The sequence below is a fragment of the Pelodiscus sinensis genome, chromosome 10, assembly GCF_049634645.1.
Source record: "Pelodiscus sinensis isolate JC-2024 chromosome 10, ASM4963464v1, whole genome shotgun sequence".
NCBI lineage: Eukaryota > Metazoa > Chordata > Testudines > Trionychidae > Pelodiscus > Pelodiscus sinensis.
Window position 1 is genome coordinate 18,798,788 of NC_134720.1, and position 17,349 is coordinate 18,816,136.

The 17,349-nt window shown below is 46.5% G+C and overlaps 1 protein-coding gene and 1 pseudogene across 3 annotated transcripts in view; both read left to right on the forward strand.

The window, feature by feature from the left end:
• COL4A3 (collagen type IV alpha 3 chain) overlaps positions 1-17,349 on the forward strand; it is a 149,644-nt gene that overhangs the window by 66,697 nt on the left and 65,598 nt on the right. For all 3 annotated transcript variants that reach the window (XM_075937589.1, XM_075937588.1, XM_075937590.1), the window contains exons 11-20: positions 170-205; positions 331-372; positions 2,362-2,439; positions 9,047-9,109; positions 9,297-9,353; positions 11,150-11,194; positions 11,798-11,851; positions 12,140-12,181; positions 14,396-14,483; positions 15,471-15,506. In XM_075937589.1, coding sequence (XP_075793704.1) covers positions 170-205; positions 331-372; positions 2,362-2,439; positions 9,047-9,109; positions 9,297-9,353; positions 11,150-11,194; positions 11,798-11,851; positions 12,140-12,181; positions 14,396-14,483; positions 15,471-15,506 — 541 coding nt within the window. The remainder of the gene's footprint in view (positions 1-169; positions 206-330; positions 373-2,361; positions 2,440-9,046; positions 9,110-9,296; positions 9,354-11,149; positions 11,195-11,797; positions 11,852-12,139; positions 12,182-14,395; positions 14,484-15,470; positions 15,507-17,349) is intronic.
• On the forward strand, positions 14,291-14,416 carry LOC142830875 (U4 spliceosomal RNA; annotated as a pseudogene).

Below are 17,349 nucleotides of genomic sequence, written 5' to 3' on the forward strand. Positions count from 1 at the left end.
AGCAGGGTTACCAGCATCAACTGGAGTGCCCCTTTCACTTCAAATTAGCTGTCTTAACTAGACCGCTAATTGGAACCCTGGAAGATCGGCAGCTTCAATCTTCCTCTGTAGTATAGACACATCCTTATTGTGCTGGGGATTTTTATTCTTTTAATTTTGTTTTCTCTAGGGTATTTCAGGGAGAATGGGCATTCCAGGACCTAAGGTAGATTGAGATTTGCTATAAAAATTAAAACTCTTAAATCTCACATAACATTGTTTTTTCATTCATTATTTATGAGTGGTTTTTAGAAACAAGAATAAAAGTAACATTTTTAAAACTTTTTGTAGGGTGTCATGGGGACTAAGAATATTGGAACCAAAGGAATACAGGTAACTCTGTGATATAATTAGAACTTGAGAAAATTTTGCTTCCAATTTCTTACTATAATGAAATTTTTGAAAGGGAAGTACGGTGAAGTATGGTGAAGCAAAAGTAATTTGTTCTAAATACATGCATGTATTTGTAAACTATTTTCACTACAGAAAGACATCAAAGGACAAACTATCTTCACTTAATAATTGCTCCCTCCCCTAGGGAGTGAAAGATAGAAGCAAACTAGCAGTTTAAGAGGAAGCTTAACTTCTTGGAGCTAGCAGTTAGTATTTAGTAATAGAAAGCAGTCATGTGGTTTACATTATTTTAGCAAACAGTTTTTGCAAATCCTATTCTTCAGTTAGCCATGGAGTTAAATAATTGCTTTCTGAATGGTATCCTTCCTGTCTTATCCATCCATTGACTTTGATCTTTATCTACTCAGGTTTAGCACCCTTTCTCCTGATACTTTATGCATAGAGGTAGGTGGGTGGGCGACAGAGTATCTTTCTCCCCTCCCCCCCTTCCCATCTCCTATTTATTTTGAGTTTTCTTATCCTCTAGTCATAACTCCGGTCATCTGAAGAAGTGGGCTGTGCCCACGAAAGCTCATAATACAATCTACATGTTTTGTTAGTCTATAAAGTGCTACCAGACCATTTGTTTGCTCTTTTTTTTTTTTCTGTAACAGGCTACCTCGATTACCCCCTGAAGCTCCTAATAATATCAGTCGTGGACTTCACTCTTAGATGCTCTGATCATGCATCTTTTTCAGTGTTCGTCTTCATGATGTTATCTAAAATTCCAAGAATATATTCCAAGAAAGCTTCCAATGTCAAACCATAAAAATAGGATGTTTTGTTATTCACATTGTTATATCACCCTATAAACAAATGTGTCTCAGTGCACATTGCAAACGATAATAAGTAAATTCATTGTCACATAGACTCCAGTCCTGCAATTGGATTCAGGCAAGTGAATCTTTACGTCTGTGCCCACTCCCAGTTTAGTCATTGGAGTCCTTGGGAATGCGATGCTCTGTGTGTGCAGATCTGATTATATGAGTCAGATACAATAAAATTAATGTTAGTTATGTAATCATTTAGCTAATGAATATATTTATTGAACTGGTCTTGTCTATATTCTTTTAAGTAGAACCTTGACTTCCAAATTCCAGTTAGCTAGCCTCACAGAAGACATTACTATATTTTTTGTAAATCAATACTGATAACAGCCACAAAATAACACAAGATTGACTGAAAGCTGTGTAAAATGACTGCTGGCATTTTGGTAACCTCTGTTGGAAAGCTCAAATTTAGGATTTTTCTGTACTCAGCAGCCCTCAATGAGCAAGTGTACTAAAATGCCAAAATTGTAGATGAAACATGTTAGGCAGCAATATGTTACAACCATTTATTGATATTATATTAGGCAGCTATTTTAAAAAGATTTAGCAAAGGGACTATGTACTTTACTATCAGGTTTACTTCATCAGAATCGGAGAAGAACTCCAATTGCTACGAGGAGAGATTCTTTTAAAAATTGATGAGGAAGAAGTTATGTGATATCACTTTACTAGCAATTGCATTGGCAATAACATTTATATAATATGGAGATATACCTATCTCATGGAGCTGGAAGGAACCTTGAAAGGTCATCAAGTCCACAGCAGGACCAAGTACCATCCCTGACAGATTTGCTCCACATCCCTACATGGCCCCCTCAAGGGTTGAACTTACAACCCTGGGTTTAGCAGGACAAAAACCACTGAGCTATTTCTAGGTACTGTGGAGTAAATAAATATACACATCTCTGTTCTTCTGCATATAGAAAAGCTAGAAATAACATTAAATATCTTATACTTTCTGTATGCCTTTTTAAGTGGAGGAATGGGTGAATAAATAACTGTATCAACATAAATTGATTTAATTTGGCAATTTCACATTTTATGGTTTTTGAATGCAGAGTATTAATTTCATTAACTTCATCTTTCTTTTTATTTTCAGGGTGATCCTGGATTAGCAGGACCCCCGGGGCCACCAGGAACAGTTATTGTGACATTAAGTGCACCCGATAATATGACAGTAATAAAATAATAATTTATAAACCAACTTATCGTAAACCAACCTTGGGCCACATTTGCTTTAGATTGTATATATAATTGCTTTGCTCTGGGTCGCAAGACAGAAGTTTTTCAGTATTTATACTGTTGGTATTTCATATTCTATTTTCTTTAGAGCCCAGTCCCCTCATAAACACATATTAACATGTCATATCAAATGATATAGTGCAGATTTGTACAGCCTTTTTCCATCCACATACTTATATTCTATGCACTCCCACACATTAAATTCAACTTAACTTCCTGGCACACATGTGTGCTGAACTGATACAACATTGAGAGGTTCTGCATAGTGTGAGACTGTCTTGGCAACTGAAAGAACAGTCTTTTGACTGACTCACTCATCTGGGACTCAGAAGATTTAGATTCAGTGCCCAGTTTTGCCACAGACTTCCTGCATAACCTTGGGCAAGTTGATTGAACTCAGTTCAGTGCCTAACTTGCTTCGACATTTTTGAAAATCCCACAAGATGCCTAAATAGCTTTGAAAATCTAGCTCTGGAAAATGGGAATAATAATATTCCTTTTCTCCCACCCTTTCTCTGTCTTCTCTACTTAGATAGTAAGTTTTATTATATGTTCATACAGCAGTCATAGATGAAACACTATTACCAAGATGTATATGTGCACAAAGGAATGAAATGTTAGTTGACTGTTAGAAAAAAAATCTTCTGTGGAAACAAAAATCAGTGGGTATGAGTAAAGTAGAATCCTTTCCACTTAGCCAGAACAAATTGATTTTCAGTAGACTGTGAAAGGCATATTTGTGATTACCATGCCACCGCAAATCACTAAGGCTCAGACTATCAAAGGGTATGTCTACACTACAAAGTTAGTTTGAACTAACAGACGTTAGTTCAAACTAACTTTCATAGGCGCTACACTAGCGTTCCGTTAGTTCGAATTTAATTCGAACTAACGGAGCGCTTAGTTTGAACTAGGTAATCCTCATTCCACGAGGATTAAGCCTAGTTCGAATTTACTAGTTTGAATTAAGGGCTGTGTAGACCCTTAATTCGAACTAGTGGGAGGCTAGCCCTCCCCAGCTTTCCCTGGTGGCCACTCTGGCCAACACCAGGGAAACTAGTATGCCCCCCTCCCGGCCCCGGACCCCTTAAAGGGGCATGGGCTGGCTACTGTGCCAGGTGCAAGCCTTCCTGCACCCAGCCAGCAGACCCTGCACCTGGCACAGATCGAGCCACCCACCTGATGCCCCCCAACCCTCCCCCTGTTCCCAGGACCAGGCTGGCGGCTCCCGGGAGCTTGCCCGGGACCGCAAGAGGCGGGCACCCGCCTGGGCTAGTGCGGACATCGTGGACCTCATCCACGACCTCCGCACTAGGCACAGGAAAGTGGCTGGCTAGGGCAGGAGAGCTGCCAGCCTGGCCACCCAGGAACAGGTGTGCATGAAAATCAAGGTGGTCCACTGAGACCCCCGACCCTGAGCCCTGAGCTTACAATGGCCGTATTGGGTCAGACCAAAGGTCCATCTAGCCCAGTAGCCTGTCTGCCAACAGCGGCCAACCCTAGGGACCCTGGAGGGGATGGACCGAAGACAGTGACCAAGCCATTTGTCTTGTGCTATCCCTGTCCAGCCTTCCACAAACCTTGGGCAGGGACACCACTCCTACCCCCTGGGTAATACCACTCCATGGACCCAACCTCCATGACTTAATCTCACTTCCCTTTAAACTCTGTTCTAGTTGTAGCCTTCACAGCCTCCTGCAGCAAGGAGTTCCACAGGTTGACTCTTCGCTTTGTGAAGAACAAATTTCTGTTACTAGTTTGAAGCCTGCTACCCATTCCTTTCCTTTGGTGTCCTCTAGTCCTTCTTTATGGGAACTAATGAAGAACTTTTCTGTATGCACCCTCTCCACCCAACTCCTGCTTTTAGAGACCTCTATCCTGTCCCCCCTCCGTCTCCTCTTTTCTAAGCTGAAAAGTCCCAGTCTCTTTAGCCTCTCTTCATATGGGACCTGTACCCAACCGCTGATCATTTTAGTTGCCCTCCCCTCTCCCAGCCTCTCGCTTCCCCTCTCCCGCCTCCTTTTCCCAGTCTCCCCCAGTTTTGTTCAATAAAGACAGATTCAATTTTTGAACACAATTGTCCTTTATTTTGTACATCAAGAAGAGGGGCTAGGGAAGGGTAAGTGGAAGGAGGTGAGGGAGGAATGGGGAGGACTGGGCTGGCTCTGCGGGCTTTTGGGGTGGAAGCTCTCCTGCAGCCCCCCAATTGCCCTCTCTCCCCAGATGGCAGCCTGCGGCAAGTGCAGCCGGGCTGATGGCCGAGTGCTGTGATGTGCCCAGTGTGGGTACTCCGGGCAATCCAAGCCAGGACTGCTTTGCAAGCGGGGCACCCCTGAGAACTGCCTGTCCGGGGTGGGGATCAGGACCCTTTAAGCACAGCCTGAGACAGCATCTCCATGCTCTAAGTCCTCCTCTGATGCCCTGCCGGCACTGCTTCCGGCCATCCTTAAGCCTGGTTCAGGGTCCACTTAATGTGAACATGCTAGTTCGAATTAGAAAAACGCTAATTCGAACTAGTTTTTTAGTCTGGATCCGTTAGTTCGAACTAACTTAGTTCAAATTAGTTAATTCGAACTAAGCTAATTCGAACTAACGCATCTAGAACTAAAAACTAGTTCGAATTAGCGTTTTGCTAATTCGAACTAGCGTGTCCACACTGATTGGACGCAGGGGCACATTTAAGGGCGGCTGAAACCGGTTCTGGCAGGGCATCAGGTCAGAAGTTGCTTTGTGTGGCTGCTGTCTGAGGCTATCTGAGGCTCGTGCTTAAAGGGACCCCCCCGGACAGCCGGTTCTCAGCTTTTCCTGCTTGCTTGCCAACCTCGCCGAGGGACAGCAAAGTGTTGGTCTCTGTGCCCGTCTGTGTTGGTGCTTCCCTTCGGGGCCGCCGCCGCAGGTGGCAACATGGAGCCAGAACTCGCCCTGCACCTTCTGGTGCACTTTCTGGACTTGCTGCTGCAAGCCTGCCAGCAATGGCTCGAGGCTGCCTGGCACCACCTGGTGCACGTCAGCCCCCTGCCTCTCCACCTGGCCGCCCTGGGGGCCGTAGAGGAGCCGCGGCGGCGCCCCGGCACCGGCGTGCCCCGCTGCATCTGGTGTCTGGACACCAGCACCGACTGGTGGGACCGCATCGTCCTGGAGTGCTGGGAAGACCGACAGTGGACCCAGAACTTCAGGATGAGGAGGGACACCTTCCTGGAGCTCTGCGAGTGACTCGCCCCTGCCCTGCGCAGAAGGGACACTCGCATGAGGCCCGCCATCCCCCTCCAGAAGCGGGTGGCTATCGCCCTCTGGAAGCTCTCCATGCCGGACAGCTACCGATCCGTCGGGAACCAGTTCGGTGTGGGGAGATCCACCGTGGGAGCGGTGCTCATGCAGGTATGGCACTCGTCGGCCACTGCGCCGGGGGGGAGGGGGGCTGCAAGGAGGGGATGGGCCGCCCCAGGGACAAAGGGGGGGCGGGAGGAGGTGAAAGCGCCCCGCACCGGAGGGGTCGGTCTGTCCCGGCCGTACTACACGCCGCCAGTGGGGTTGCTTCCGGGAGTGGGGCGCGGGGCACCGCCAGGGCACGAACGCTCCCAGCCACCTGGGCGCCCCACTGATTGGCGCTTTGCTGTGTCTCTCTGCAGGTGGTCAAGGCCATCAACCGCTGCTCCGTAGGGTGGTCCGCCTCGCCGACCCGGACGCCGTCATCCGGGGATTCGGCGCCCTCGGCTTCCCCAACTGCGGGGGGGGCCATCGACGGGACGCACATCCCCATCTGTGCCCCGGAACACCAGACGTCCCATTACGTGAACCGCAAGGGGTACTTCTCCATCCTCCTGCAGGCCATGTGTGACCACCGGGGCCAGTTCACAGACATTAATGTGGGCTGGTCCGGCAAAACACACGATGTCCGGGTGTACCGCAACTCCTCCGTGTGCCAGCGGCTGCAGGACGGGACCTTCTTCCCCGACCGCCACATCAGGGTCGGGGACGTGGACATGCCCGTGTGCCTGGTGGGGGATGCCGCCTACCCACTGCAGCCGTGGCTGATGAAGCCATACACGGGGCACCTCAATCCCTCCCGCCAGGCCTTCAATGCCAGGCTGACCAGGGCCCGCATCGTGGTGGAGGGGGCCTTCGGGCGACTGAAAGCCCGCTTTCGATGCCTCCTTACCCGTCTGGACCTGGCCAAGCACAACATCCCTCCCGTGGTGGCAGCATGTTGTGTGCTCCACAATTTGTGTGAGCGAAAGGGGGAGGCTTTCCTGCCAGCCTGGATGGCTGAGGCTGACCGCATGGCTGGTCACTACGGTCAGCCCCGCACCGCCGCCATCCGGGAAGCCCAGCGGGGGGCCGTCCGGATCCGGGAAGCCCTGCGGGAGAGCTTCCTGGTGGAGGAGGAGGACACTGGGGCCTTCTTCCACCCTACCCCCCTTCCGCTTTCCCCTCCCTACCTACTGTCAAATAAAGACACCTGGTTTTCAAACAAAAATGTCTTTTTATTTAACATAACTGGGGTGGGGGGAGGGAGGAAGAAGGGTGGGAGAGGGGAGGGGGAAACCTGGGACGAGGGAGTAGAAAGAGGAGGGAAGGGAGGAAGGGAAAGGAAAGCTCAGGGGTGGGAGTCCGGCTGCCTCTCCCGTCTCGCCACACTGCGGGTCCGGGGACGTCGGTGGGGAATGGTTGTGGAGGGGGGGGGCAGGAGGGACAGGGGGTGTGGAGGAAGCAGGAGCGGGAGTAGGAGGGGGAGCAGCAGGGGGAGCAGAAGGGGAAGCAGGGGGAGCAGTAGCAGGAGGAATTGGGAAGCGGTCGAGCAGGCTCTGGAGGTGGCCTCGCAGGGCACGGCCCTGCTCCTCCAGGGCCTCCAAACTCCTCCGGCGCAGCCTCAGGTCCTCCTGGACCCAGTAGTCCTGGAGACGGAGCTGTTGCTCCAGGAACTGGAGGTGCCGCCTCTGGTACTCCTCTTGGTTCCTGGCTCTCCTGCTGGCCCGGGCGCGGGCGGCTGCTGCAGGCGGGGTGGTGCGCCCTGCAGGCCCAGGTGCTGCGGCTGGGTTGCAACAAGAACAGCGGTCAATTACCCCAGGGGCCCAGGTGTGTGAAACCCAGCTCCCCTCTGCAAGGCCAGAGCTCCTGCAGGATCCCCAGCTGCTGCTCCATGGTGGGCAAGGGCCAGGCGCACGATGGTACTCACAGGTGGACGCCTCCCCGGCCTTGGACGACACAGGCGTGCGGCTCTGTGGGGTGCCTCAGGGGTCCCGGGTCCTGGGCAGGCTGCCGGCAGGCTCCTGGCTCTCGGAGCCCTCCTCCTCCTCCTCCTCATCTTCCTCCTCCTCCTCCTCCTCCTCCGTCTCCTGGAGCGGTCCCTCTGCCCCGGGGTCTATCACATCCCGGGGGCAGGGACAGCATATGCCCCCAGGAGGCGGTCCAGAGCCTGGAAGTGGTGGCAGGCCTCCGGTTCGGCCCCTGGCAGGCAGGCCCGGGAGTAGGACTGCCGCAGGTCTTTGATTTTGCAGCGCACCTGCTCCCGGCTGCGCTGGTGGCCCCTGGCGGCCAGGCTGGCAGCCATGCGGCCATAGACTGCCGCGTTCCTGTGGCTAGTGCGGAGATCGTGGACATTGGAGGCTTCCCCCCAAACCTCGATGAGGTCCACGATCTCCGCACTAGACCACGCGGGCGCCCGCCTCTTGCGGCCCCGGGTAGGGTCCTGGGAGCCGCCAGGCTGGTCCCAGGAAGAGGGGGAGGGCTGGGTGTCCTCGGGTGGCTGGCTCATGGGTGTCAGGTACAGGGTGTGCTGGCACGGGTGCTGGCAGCCTTGCAACTGGCACAAACTGTGTAGCCAGCCCGTGGCCCTTTAAGGGCTCCGGGGCCGGGAAGGGGGCAGACAAGTTTGCCTGGTGTTGGCCAGAGTGGCCACCAGGGCAAGCTGGGAAGGGCTAGCCTCCCACTAGTTCGAATTAAGGGTCTACACAGCCCTTAATTCGAACTAGCTAGTTCAAACTAGGCTTAATCCTCGTAAAATGAGGTTTTCCTAGTTCGAACTAAGCGCTCCGTTAGTTCGAATTAAGTTCGAACTAACGGAGCGCTAGTGTAGCGCCTATGAAAGTTAGTTCGAACTAACGTCCATTAGTTCAAACTAACTTTGTAGTGTAGACATACCCTATGATATCTTTCAAGATCTAAGATTGAGTTACTAGAACTGTTCCAAAAAGGCTCTCAAAATATTTTTGTTTCCAAGTGAAAACAATTAGAATATTTTTGTTCAAAATTTCCAGAAAAAATTACACTCATGTTAAGAACAAACCTGAAAAAGGCAAACGATTGAGAAAATGTTTGGTTTCTTGATTTGCAAATAGCACATTACATCAGTCATTGATAGTGATTAAAAAATTGCCAACTTTTCTACCTGCCTGCCTGCTTTTTCTGTTATTATCTCTGCCTTACCCAGTGGTCAAGCTCTTAATTTATTTAATTATGAAAACTTGTATAAATAGCCTAGAGTTTTTGGAGACACTGAAAAATCTGAAAGACTATATAAATGTTTTATTTTGTTGTTACAGGACTTGAAAGGAGAGAAAGGAGAGAGAGGATCAAGGGGTCCCGCAGGACCATTTGGGTCATTGGTAAGTGATCAGAGACACTCTCTCAAAATCCAGGATCGTCATACAGCTTCACGCTGTCATGGAAAATGATCAGTGAAGATTTGTTAACAGCAGCTATAATCAGACTTCATTGTAAAAGGTAATAAAATAATACCTAATGGGTTAACATGCAAAAATGCAAATCCAATAATATGTGGGTTTGTTACAGGGTTTGCCTGGAGATTCTCAAAGTGAAAAAGGCGACCCAGGAGAGACTGGTCCACAGGTACGTGCAAAAAATGTAACCCTGTAAATTGCCATTCTTCTCTGAAAAGCATTTTCTGTGTTATTGTGGAGTTCCTACTTTGTCTTTCTATGACTTTCAGAGAAAATTCACTAGGCTTGTAGGTGAAAAGAGATTTTTGTACAATTAACTCAACCTGGAATCTGAAAGTCAAATGAATGTTCTTTCTGGTGCATGCTTCCTGAACTGGAACTGAATTTAAATTCAGTTGAGGGTACACTCCTGCATATCGTAGGGTGAAGGTTCTATGAGTGAAATTTGGTCAGCAGTTCTGTTATGATGCATGACCCAGAAAGGAATCCTCCTTGCTCTTCAATAGATGCAGTGGCTATGCAGTGCTAGCAGGAGTAAAGATATTTTTAATCAGAGATATTTTTGTCAATTAAGGCTGAAAAAATGAATCTAAATACTGGTCCACTCCAACAGGCTTGTTGAGAAAGAAGATATCTTTAGATACTTTTCTTACATATCAGTTCTTCGTTCAGTTTCAAAGGACCGACTCCAGTATTTGACATATTACATGTAAATCATAAGCCTGATGGAGATGAATGTACATTGAGTTAATTTTTTCTCTGCGCATTTTGACGAATTTAATAATCAGGTGTGAATGCTAGTTTTTTATAACTTTTGTAAGAAGTAGATAGATTTGGAAAAAAACAGGAAATGAATTCTAAGAATCAGTTACCAGCCTTTGACCATACTAATTTTGTGCTGTTTACTTTTGGTAGTGTTCTGCAGCTCTTTCTTGCATCAGAGTCTCATGGGCTTCAGTGGCTTTGTGTATATGAGTAAGGGTTGCAAGACTGAATCTGTAATGTGCTTAGATTGAATTCATGATAATTATGGGTTTCTCTGAGATCCTCTGAAAGATGCAGTAATTTGCAATATTATTTTATAAAAGGTAAATTATGAAAAATCTTTTTTTCTGTTTGACTTCTGAGTACAAAAAGAGGAAATATACAAGTTGCCCAATATGTTAGAGTGTCTCATGATTTCTCCTCAGCCTCCACTGCTTCTTCTTTTCACTGTCTCTTCTTCACATATGCATTTGTGATTGTCACCCTCTTGGCCAAACACAGTGAGGCTTGAATTTAGGGTTTCTGGAGCTAAAAACATGAGGTGGCTTAAGCTTGAAGCTTAAAAGCCAAGGCTCTGTAGTAGGGAGCTGTAACAACACACTTCCTCTGAATTGTCACTCTGGCTATGTCTACACTAGAGGACAAGGTCGAGTTAAGATATGCAACTCGGCTACGTTAATTGCGTAGCTGAAGTCAAAGTAGCTTAACTCAGCTTTTGGCTCTATCCAATCTGCAGGAAGTCGAAGGGAGTCTCCCTTTGACTTCCCTTACTCCTCATGGAAGCAGGATTACCAGCATCATTCGGAATGCCCCTCTCAGTTTGAATTAGCTGTCTTAACTAGACCTGCTAGTTTGAACTCTGGAAGATTGACAGCAGCAGCTTTGATCTTCTCTGTAGTGTAGACATACCCTAAAGGGGCTCTATTATACAAACTCACCAGAGGGTACATGCTTTCCCCTCAGACTTGCAATTTCAGTGTCATCCTTGACTCCTTGCTCTCCTTCTTTTCCCTAGGTGACTAGCAGTAATAGCATTTAATAATAATTTAATAAGTATTAATTATTGATTAATAATTTAGTAATTTTAAATCATTCAAATCAATGTCCCTGAGTGTTAGGCACAAATATAAGTGCAGAATTTGGCCATTTGTTCTCCAGAATGCAGCATCACCTGTTACTTTTTGTGCACATTTTTTGTAGGGTAAACCTGGAAAAGATGGTATCCCTGGTCCACCTGGTTTTCTGGTAATTAAGACACCTTTTAGTTGTTTTGCTATATTAATAAGAGTTGTGTAAGCATGACAGGATTGTATCTTTATGTTACAGCTCTTCTCTACTTTGATTTGTATGTGAAATGTACATTGGATACATTTTAAAACTGTCCTCCTACACACCAAGCTTTGGGCCATAGATCCAGAGTCTGAGGGAATGCATTACATGCAGGCTTCCTTGCTTCCATGCAGACAGACAGCCTGGCTGCTTTTGAAACACACTTTCCCTTTCAGAGTCTACAAAGACCAATTTTATGTTTGAGGTGGAGCAGCCTGGTCAGTCTGTGGAGAGGAGCCCAGTGGCTGGGCTGGGAAGATTCACATTGGCTCTCATCTAGCTCTGTTGAAATGAGTCAGCAAAGAAAATACAGTTGATAATGTGCTATCTTATCAGCTTCAAAACCCATGGGAATTGTGGGAACAGAGTCGTCCCATCCACAGGACAATTTGGGGTGGCTGCCAGAGCCCCCACGCTCTTTTTACCATTGGTAGGAATGACCTAGGCTTTTAATGTTGGCTCTTATGTATGAAACAGGTAGAAGACTAACCCTTAATAATTCTATCCTCTCCTCTACAGGGAGAGAAGGGGCAATGTGGTTACCAAGGATTGCCTGGCATAGTAGGTGCTAAGGTAATTACGTAATATAATTTGGGGTTGGGTGTTTTTCTTTATTGCATTTTGGCTCATACATCACTAGACATATAGTGTTCATTCAGTGATGTGGCAGAAAATGACAACAAAAGAAATCATTGAATAAACACCAGAATCAGCAGTTAACTCAGCTCTATATAATATGAAGGTCAGCTAAGAGGTCTGTCTGATTAACATAGAATTGGTAATCAAAATGCAAAGAAGGCTTCTGAGTATGTTATTTTTAATGTATCTAACTGGTGACCCATTTCTGTTTTTTTCATGCAGGGGAGGAAAGGAGACATTGGCCCGCCAGGATTTCCTGGTCCCGTAAGTGCAAATTGTGCTTGAATTAACATAGTAGTGTCATTCTTTTAAAATTTTCAGAGAAAAGTAATTCAGTTTTGACTGAAGGCTGTCATACTGAAATCCCCATGGTGCCATGACTAGAGCTCTTCTGTGTCAAAATTTGGAGTCAGTGGGGCTTCTTTACTCTGTGCAGAGTTCATTGCAGGATTAGACTCTGAGAAGCACGCACCTCAGTCATTTCAACTGGAGAGATAATTGTTGTGAAAGAGTCATGAAAGTTCACAACAGTAAAATTTCTGAAGTGATATCATAATCATGTCTAGAACAATTGCTGCTAGTTTTTAAATACCAAAAGTCGTCATAAACTAAAAGCAAAATAAACTTATTGATGCAGGCATGCAGTTTCTGACTTTCCTAGAAGCCCATACACGTGTCTGATGGCAGCCTTTAACCCTAGTTGCTTACATGCAGTCCATTTTAAAATCATAAACCTATTTGTATTCTCTGTCTTAGCAAGAGCTTTGTACAAAATACATAAATTAATAAATGAAAATGTGAGCATCGAGCTCAGACTCTGACATTTTGTTAATATCAGGGCTAATATTCATGTTACGTTGCATGATTTATCTGTGCCTCACTGTACTGCTTGTGGTTAGGCATTGGTGATGGCTATTATCTGGCCATTGTAAAATAAATGAAATGCATACAATGGCTGATATCCAATTTGGGTTATTTACCTGGAAAATAATCCAAAAAGTAGCAATGACTTATTGTTGTCTCTGAGCTCTTGTTTTGTCGTGCACCTGTTTCATGCAAACTTGGCAGCACTGTAGAATTATCACCAATGAGACCATCCATCCTTTATGTGCCTGCCATACACTGGCTCAATGTTTGTGAATGTCTCCAACTTATAGTTTGCCCCAGTGACTATACTTACAAGTGAAAGAGTTCTCTTTCAGTGCAAACAGTGCTGAAAGTCCCAGGATTGTCTGTATGTGTATGACCATAGCTCATTTCACATATATAAATCCCAATTTCAAATAGGATGGCTTGTGAACAATTATTCTGGAATTAGTAATGAATAAACACAAAGACTCATGATGTCATAAGGTCAAAAGAATGAGCATCTATTTTACTGCAGAGGCTGGACTCTGCTCTAAGGTTCGGAGGGTAACCAAGAAGACACAAATCACTGAATGTGGATAAATGCAAGGTTTATTAGATTATCTCGAAAGAAAAGGCAGGGGAAGGCTTACAACATCCCTTTGGCTTGCTAGGGACTCCGGCTCAGCAAAGGATGGACTCCTGGGCCATGTCCAAGAGGCATCTCTGTATAGTTCCAGATCCCTTGGGAAGTCCAAAGGGTGTTGGCAACATTGAGCAATATATAGCCTGTACACAAAATCCTAGAAGCAGCAGCTAACTCTGTGCTAAAGCAGAAACCAAAAAACACCTGCCTGTGAGGAGTTTCCCACAGATAGGCTCTGGTTACCAATTATGCAATGAGCTCTCCCCCCCCCCACACACACACAAGGCACAGCCTACCTCAGTTAGACGCTGGGAATTTTCCATTCTAATAGCAGGCCAAAGCCTGTTGTCTAGTTTGCAAACATGTGAACTGGGAAGATTCACTAACTCCTCAAAATACAATGGTCTTCCAGTTTTCCAACCACAACAGCATCTAGCCCAATATTTCTCCCAACAGAATAGCTCGTTTAGGAATAATCAGTATGGCTATGTCTGCACTACCGGGTTATTTTGAAATAATAGCTCCTGATATAGCTATTTCAAAATAAGTTTATTCCCTTTCACTAGCAGGAATTATTATTTCAAAATAACAGGCTTGATAGTATGGATGCTCGCCTTGTTATTTTGAAATAAAGGGAGTTATAAATAACTCCCTTTATTTCAAAATAACTCCCTGTGAAGATATGCCCTGTGAGTTTAGCTGCTCTTTAGCATCACACAGCATCTCCAGGTCCTGTGTTGTGCAAGTAAACTGAAGGACCCTGACAAATACAGGACTCCTCCCCCTGACTATATGACCTTGGATTTGAGAGTTAATGGAAGAAATCAGGTGTATGTGAAAGCAAATTACTCATGACAAGGACTCATCACGGATAACTGCCTTTCTCTTCATTGGGGCAGTATCGTAGCCAATGAGGTTAATCCGAGGCGCGATTATTGCTAATTGAAAACTTCTCTCACTTGCTCTCTCTTGCTGTCTCTTTTAAGACAAAATATTACGATAAGGTGGCTGGTGAAAAAGGAGATGAAGGATATCCAGGACCCCCAGGACTTAAAGGCCAACCTGGCTTACCTGGTGAGAGAGCTCTGGAAACTATAAACTTAATAGAAAAAAATCTGAGCCAAGGACTTTATTGTGCACAGCACAAGGAGGGCGGGAGCTGTCACAAGGAACCTGAGCCTGCAGAGTGCCGCTGCACAGCCACCAAATTACTGCAATGACAGAAGAAGTGAGATCAAAGAGGCTCATAGCTAAATGCCTAGCTGTATTCTGTGCATCACAGTGAAGGCCATATTTCCTATTCAGAATATGGGACACAAGGATCCAGACACTTACTTGTGTTGTGTTTGCCCTCAGTTGTGTGCCCCTGCTCTTACACTCAGTGGAACATATCATCAGTGACATCTTTGCTGCACACCAGGCAAGGAATTGAAAGATAAAGGTCATGATCCGTCTTTGGGAAAAGGACATTTGTTTCACAATACTTTTCATTCAGAAATGGTATAGGCATCAGCCTGGGTTTTAACCTTTTTAAAATTTAGTAATGCTATAAAATGAAAAGTTAATGGCAAAAATAAAAAACGAACCCTCATTAGTTTTCATTCAGGACACATCACAATATAATGAAGAATTTGTGTAATAAACTCTGACACAATAGACACAATTTGTTTGCCTAGTAGCCAAGCCTGACTATTCTTTAGAGCCCTGATCCTGTATATGTTTGTACACACAGGTGGTCTTACTGAGTTCAGTGGGATATTCACCTATATGAAGCTACTCCTGTTTCTGAAATCAGTGAGAATTGAGGACACCCAATACCTTGCAGCGGTTCTCAACACTTGGCCAGTTGTAATGGTCTAATCCCACCACCGTTGTGCACACAAAGCTCTCATTGGATGCCAGTGGCAGCTTTTTGTGCATTTTGGTTTTTAAATCAAAATTGCTGTTCATCCTTATTATACAATCCAGCATGTCGTAAAAAACACTAGCACAAGTTTTGAATAGTGAAAATCCAATATATACAGGGAGTTTAACTCAGATTTTAATGTATTGCTTTTGTAGGGCCAAGAGGTTCCCCAGGAGTGACAGGAAGACCAGGTATCTGTCATGAACCAATAGCACACTAAAAAGCATCGTATAATATTCATTTGGCTTATTTTACTTACTGTTGTGAAGGAAGTGATTATTTCTTATGTGTGAGAATGGATGTCTGTAGTGGTATATCTACACTAGTGTACATACCTGAGTACTCATGTGTATGCGGGTACAATCCAAGCAAACCCACCCTGAGAGTGTACTTTTTCTGTGCTGGTCATATATAGAAAATTACATCCACGGTGCTGCTGCTCTAGGTACACAAGTTTAGTACAATCATTTCAGGGGTCACATCCCAGTGTTCTTTGCATCAGATGGAGCTGTTCTAGGAATTGATCTGTGATGCTTTGTTAGAACTATATTCCTTGCCTTGAACTTGTGTCAAGTCATGGATCTTTTGGAGAAGCTGCTCCTACTGTGGGTGAAATGTTTAGGCAGTGGAGTTGATGTCCAGTGAGATACTGAATTACATTTTGGGAGCATTTTCTGAATGTCCAAACAGCAGGACTTGGGAGATTACAATAATTAATTCATGGCACACTGGGCAGAGATGAACAGTGCTGCTATTGCCATGAAATCCCCTTGGCTTACCGACACTTCTGGTGCAGGAGAAGTAGCATAATGTGATTAGATCACATCATCTTGCAGACTTGGGAAAAACAGTAGTGGCTCCAGTTTTCCACATGAGGGAACAGATCTTCATGGGGCCACATGAGGAACTAGCACCAATCCCTCCAGTGCCTGACCACTTGATGAGGAAAGCATTAGCAGTACAGGTTGTACCTCCAAAATCCAGCACTCTCTAATCCAGCAACATCCGTGGTCTGGTAGGACCAGAGATGCTCCTTGACCAGAGAACCCGGGAGACTAAGGGCAGGAGGGCCAGCTGGGCAGGGCATCAGGGTCATCAGCCTGGTTGGGGGCAGTGCAGGACTGGGGCCAGAGCCCCACAGCAGCCTCCAGCAGCTCCCTGGAGCATGGAGCTGAGGCTGGAGCCCCATAGAGTCCCTGTGGCAATCCCCAGGAGCGCGGGGTCAGAGCCCTGCAGCTTCCCCATGCTGCATGGGGCCATGGCTGGGGCTGCACGGGGCTGGGGCCATAGCCCTGAGGCTTTCCCCGGCTATGCAGGGCCGGGACTGGAGCCCCACCCCCGTGGCTGCTCCCACCTGTGCAGGACTAGAGCTGGAGCTTGTGCTGCCCACGGTGCCAGCTGTAGTTGGGCAAGAAGCCCAGCCAGGTTGTGGTGGGAGGGCGAGGCAGGGTTGCCTGCTGGGGTAGCCTGCTAGCCGTGGGTGATGAGCTTGGGGGACTGTGGCAGGAGACCTCCCCTGGTCCAGCAAATTCTCTCTTTCAGGATCTGTCAGGTCGCGATGATGCTGGACCACGGAGGTCCAATCTGTACTAACAGCTAGAGAGATACATAGCAAGCTATATTTGGTGTTGGCAAGTCAACTGTTGGGATTATGAGAGTGGGGCTTTGTGAAGCAATGAATGGTGTGGTTTACATAGGAGTGGTGAACTTAAGAAATGTTTCTGAACATAATAGCTCGTTTTCAGAGGATGGGGAACTCAAACTGCACTGGCGCACTCTGGGATGGGTTCCCCTCAGGGTTCCACCTGGAACTGGAGTACCACTGAGCCTCTCACACCCACCAGCCTGAGCTGCCTTTTACACTGTACTTCTGTGACAAGTTGCAAAGCTCTCTCTACAGATAAGAACACACCCATCTTCAGTTACATGCAGGCAGGTTCTGCATTTGAAGGCTTGAGCTAGGGCACCTCCCGGTTCCTCAAGCCCAAAATTAAACCCAAAATTATACTGTCTTGCACTGTACAGGGAACTGTA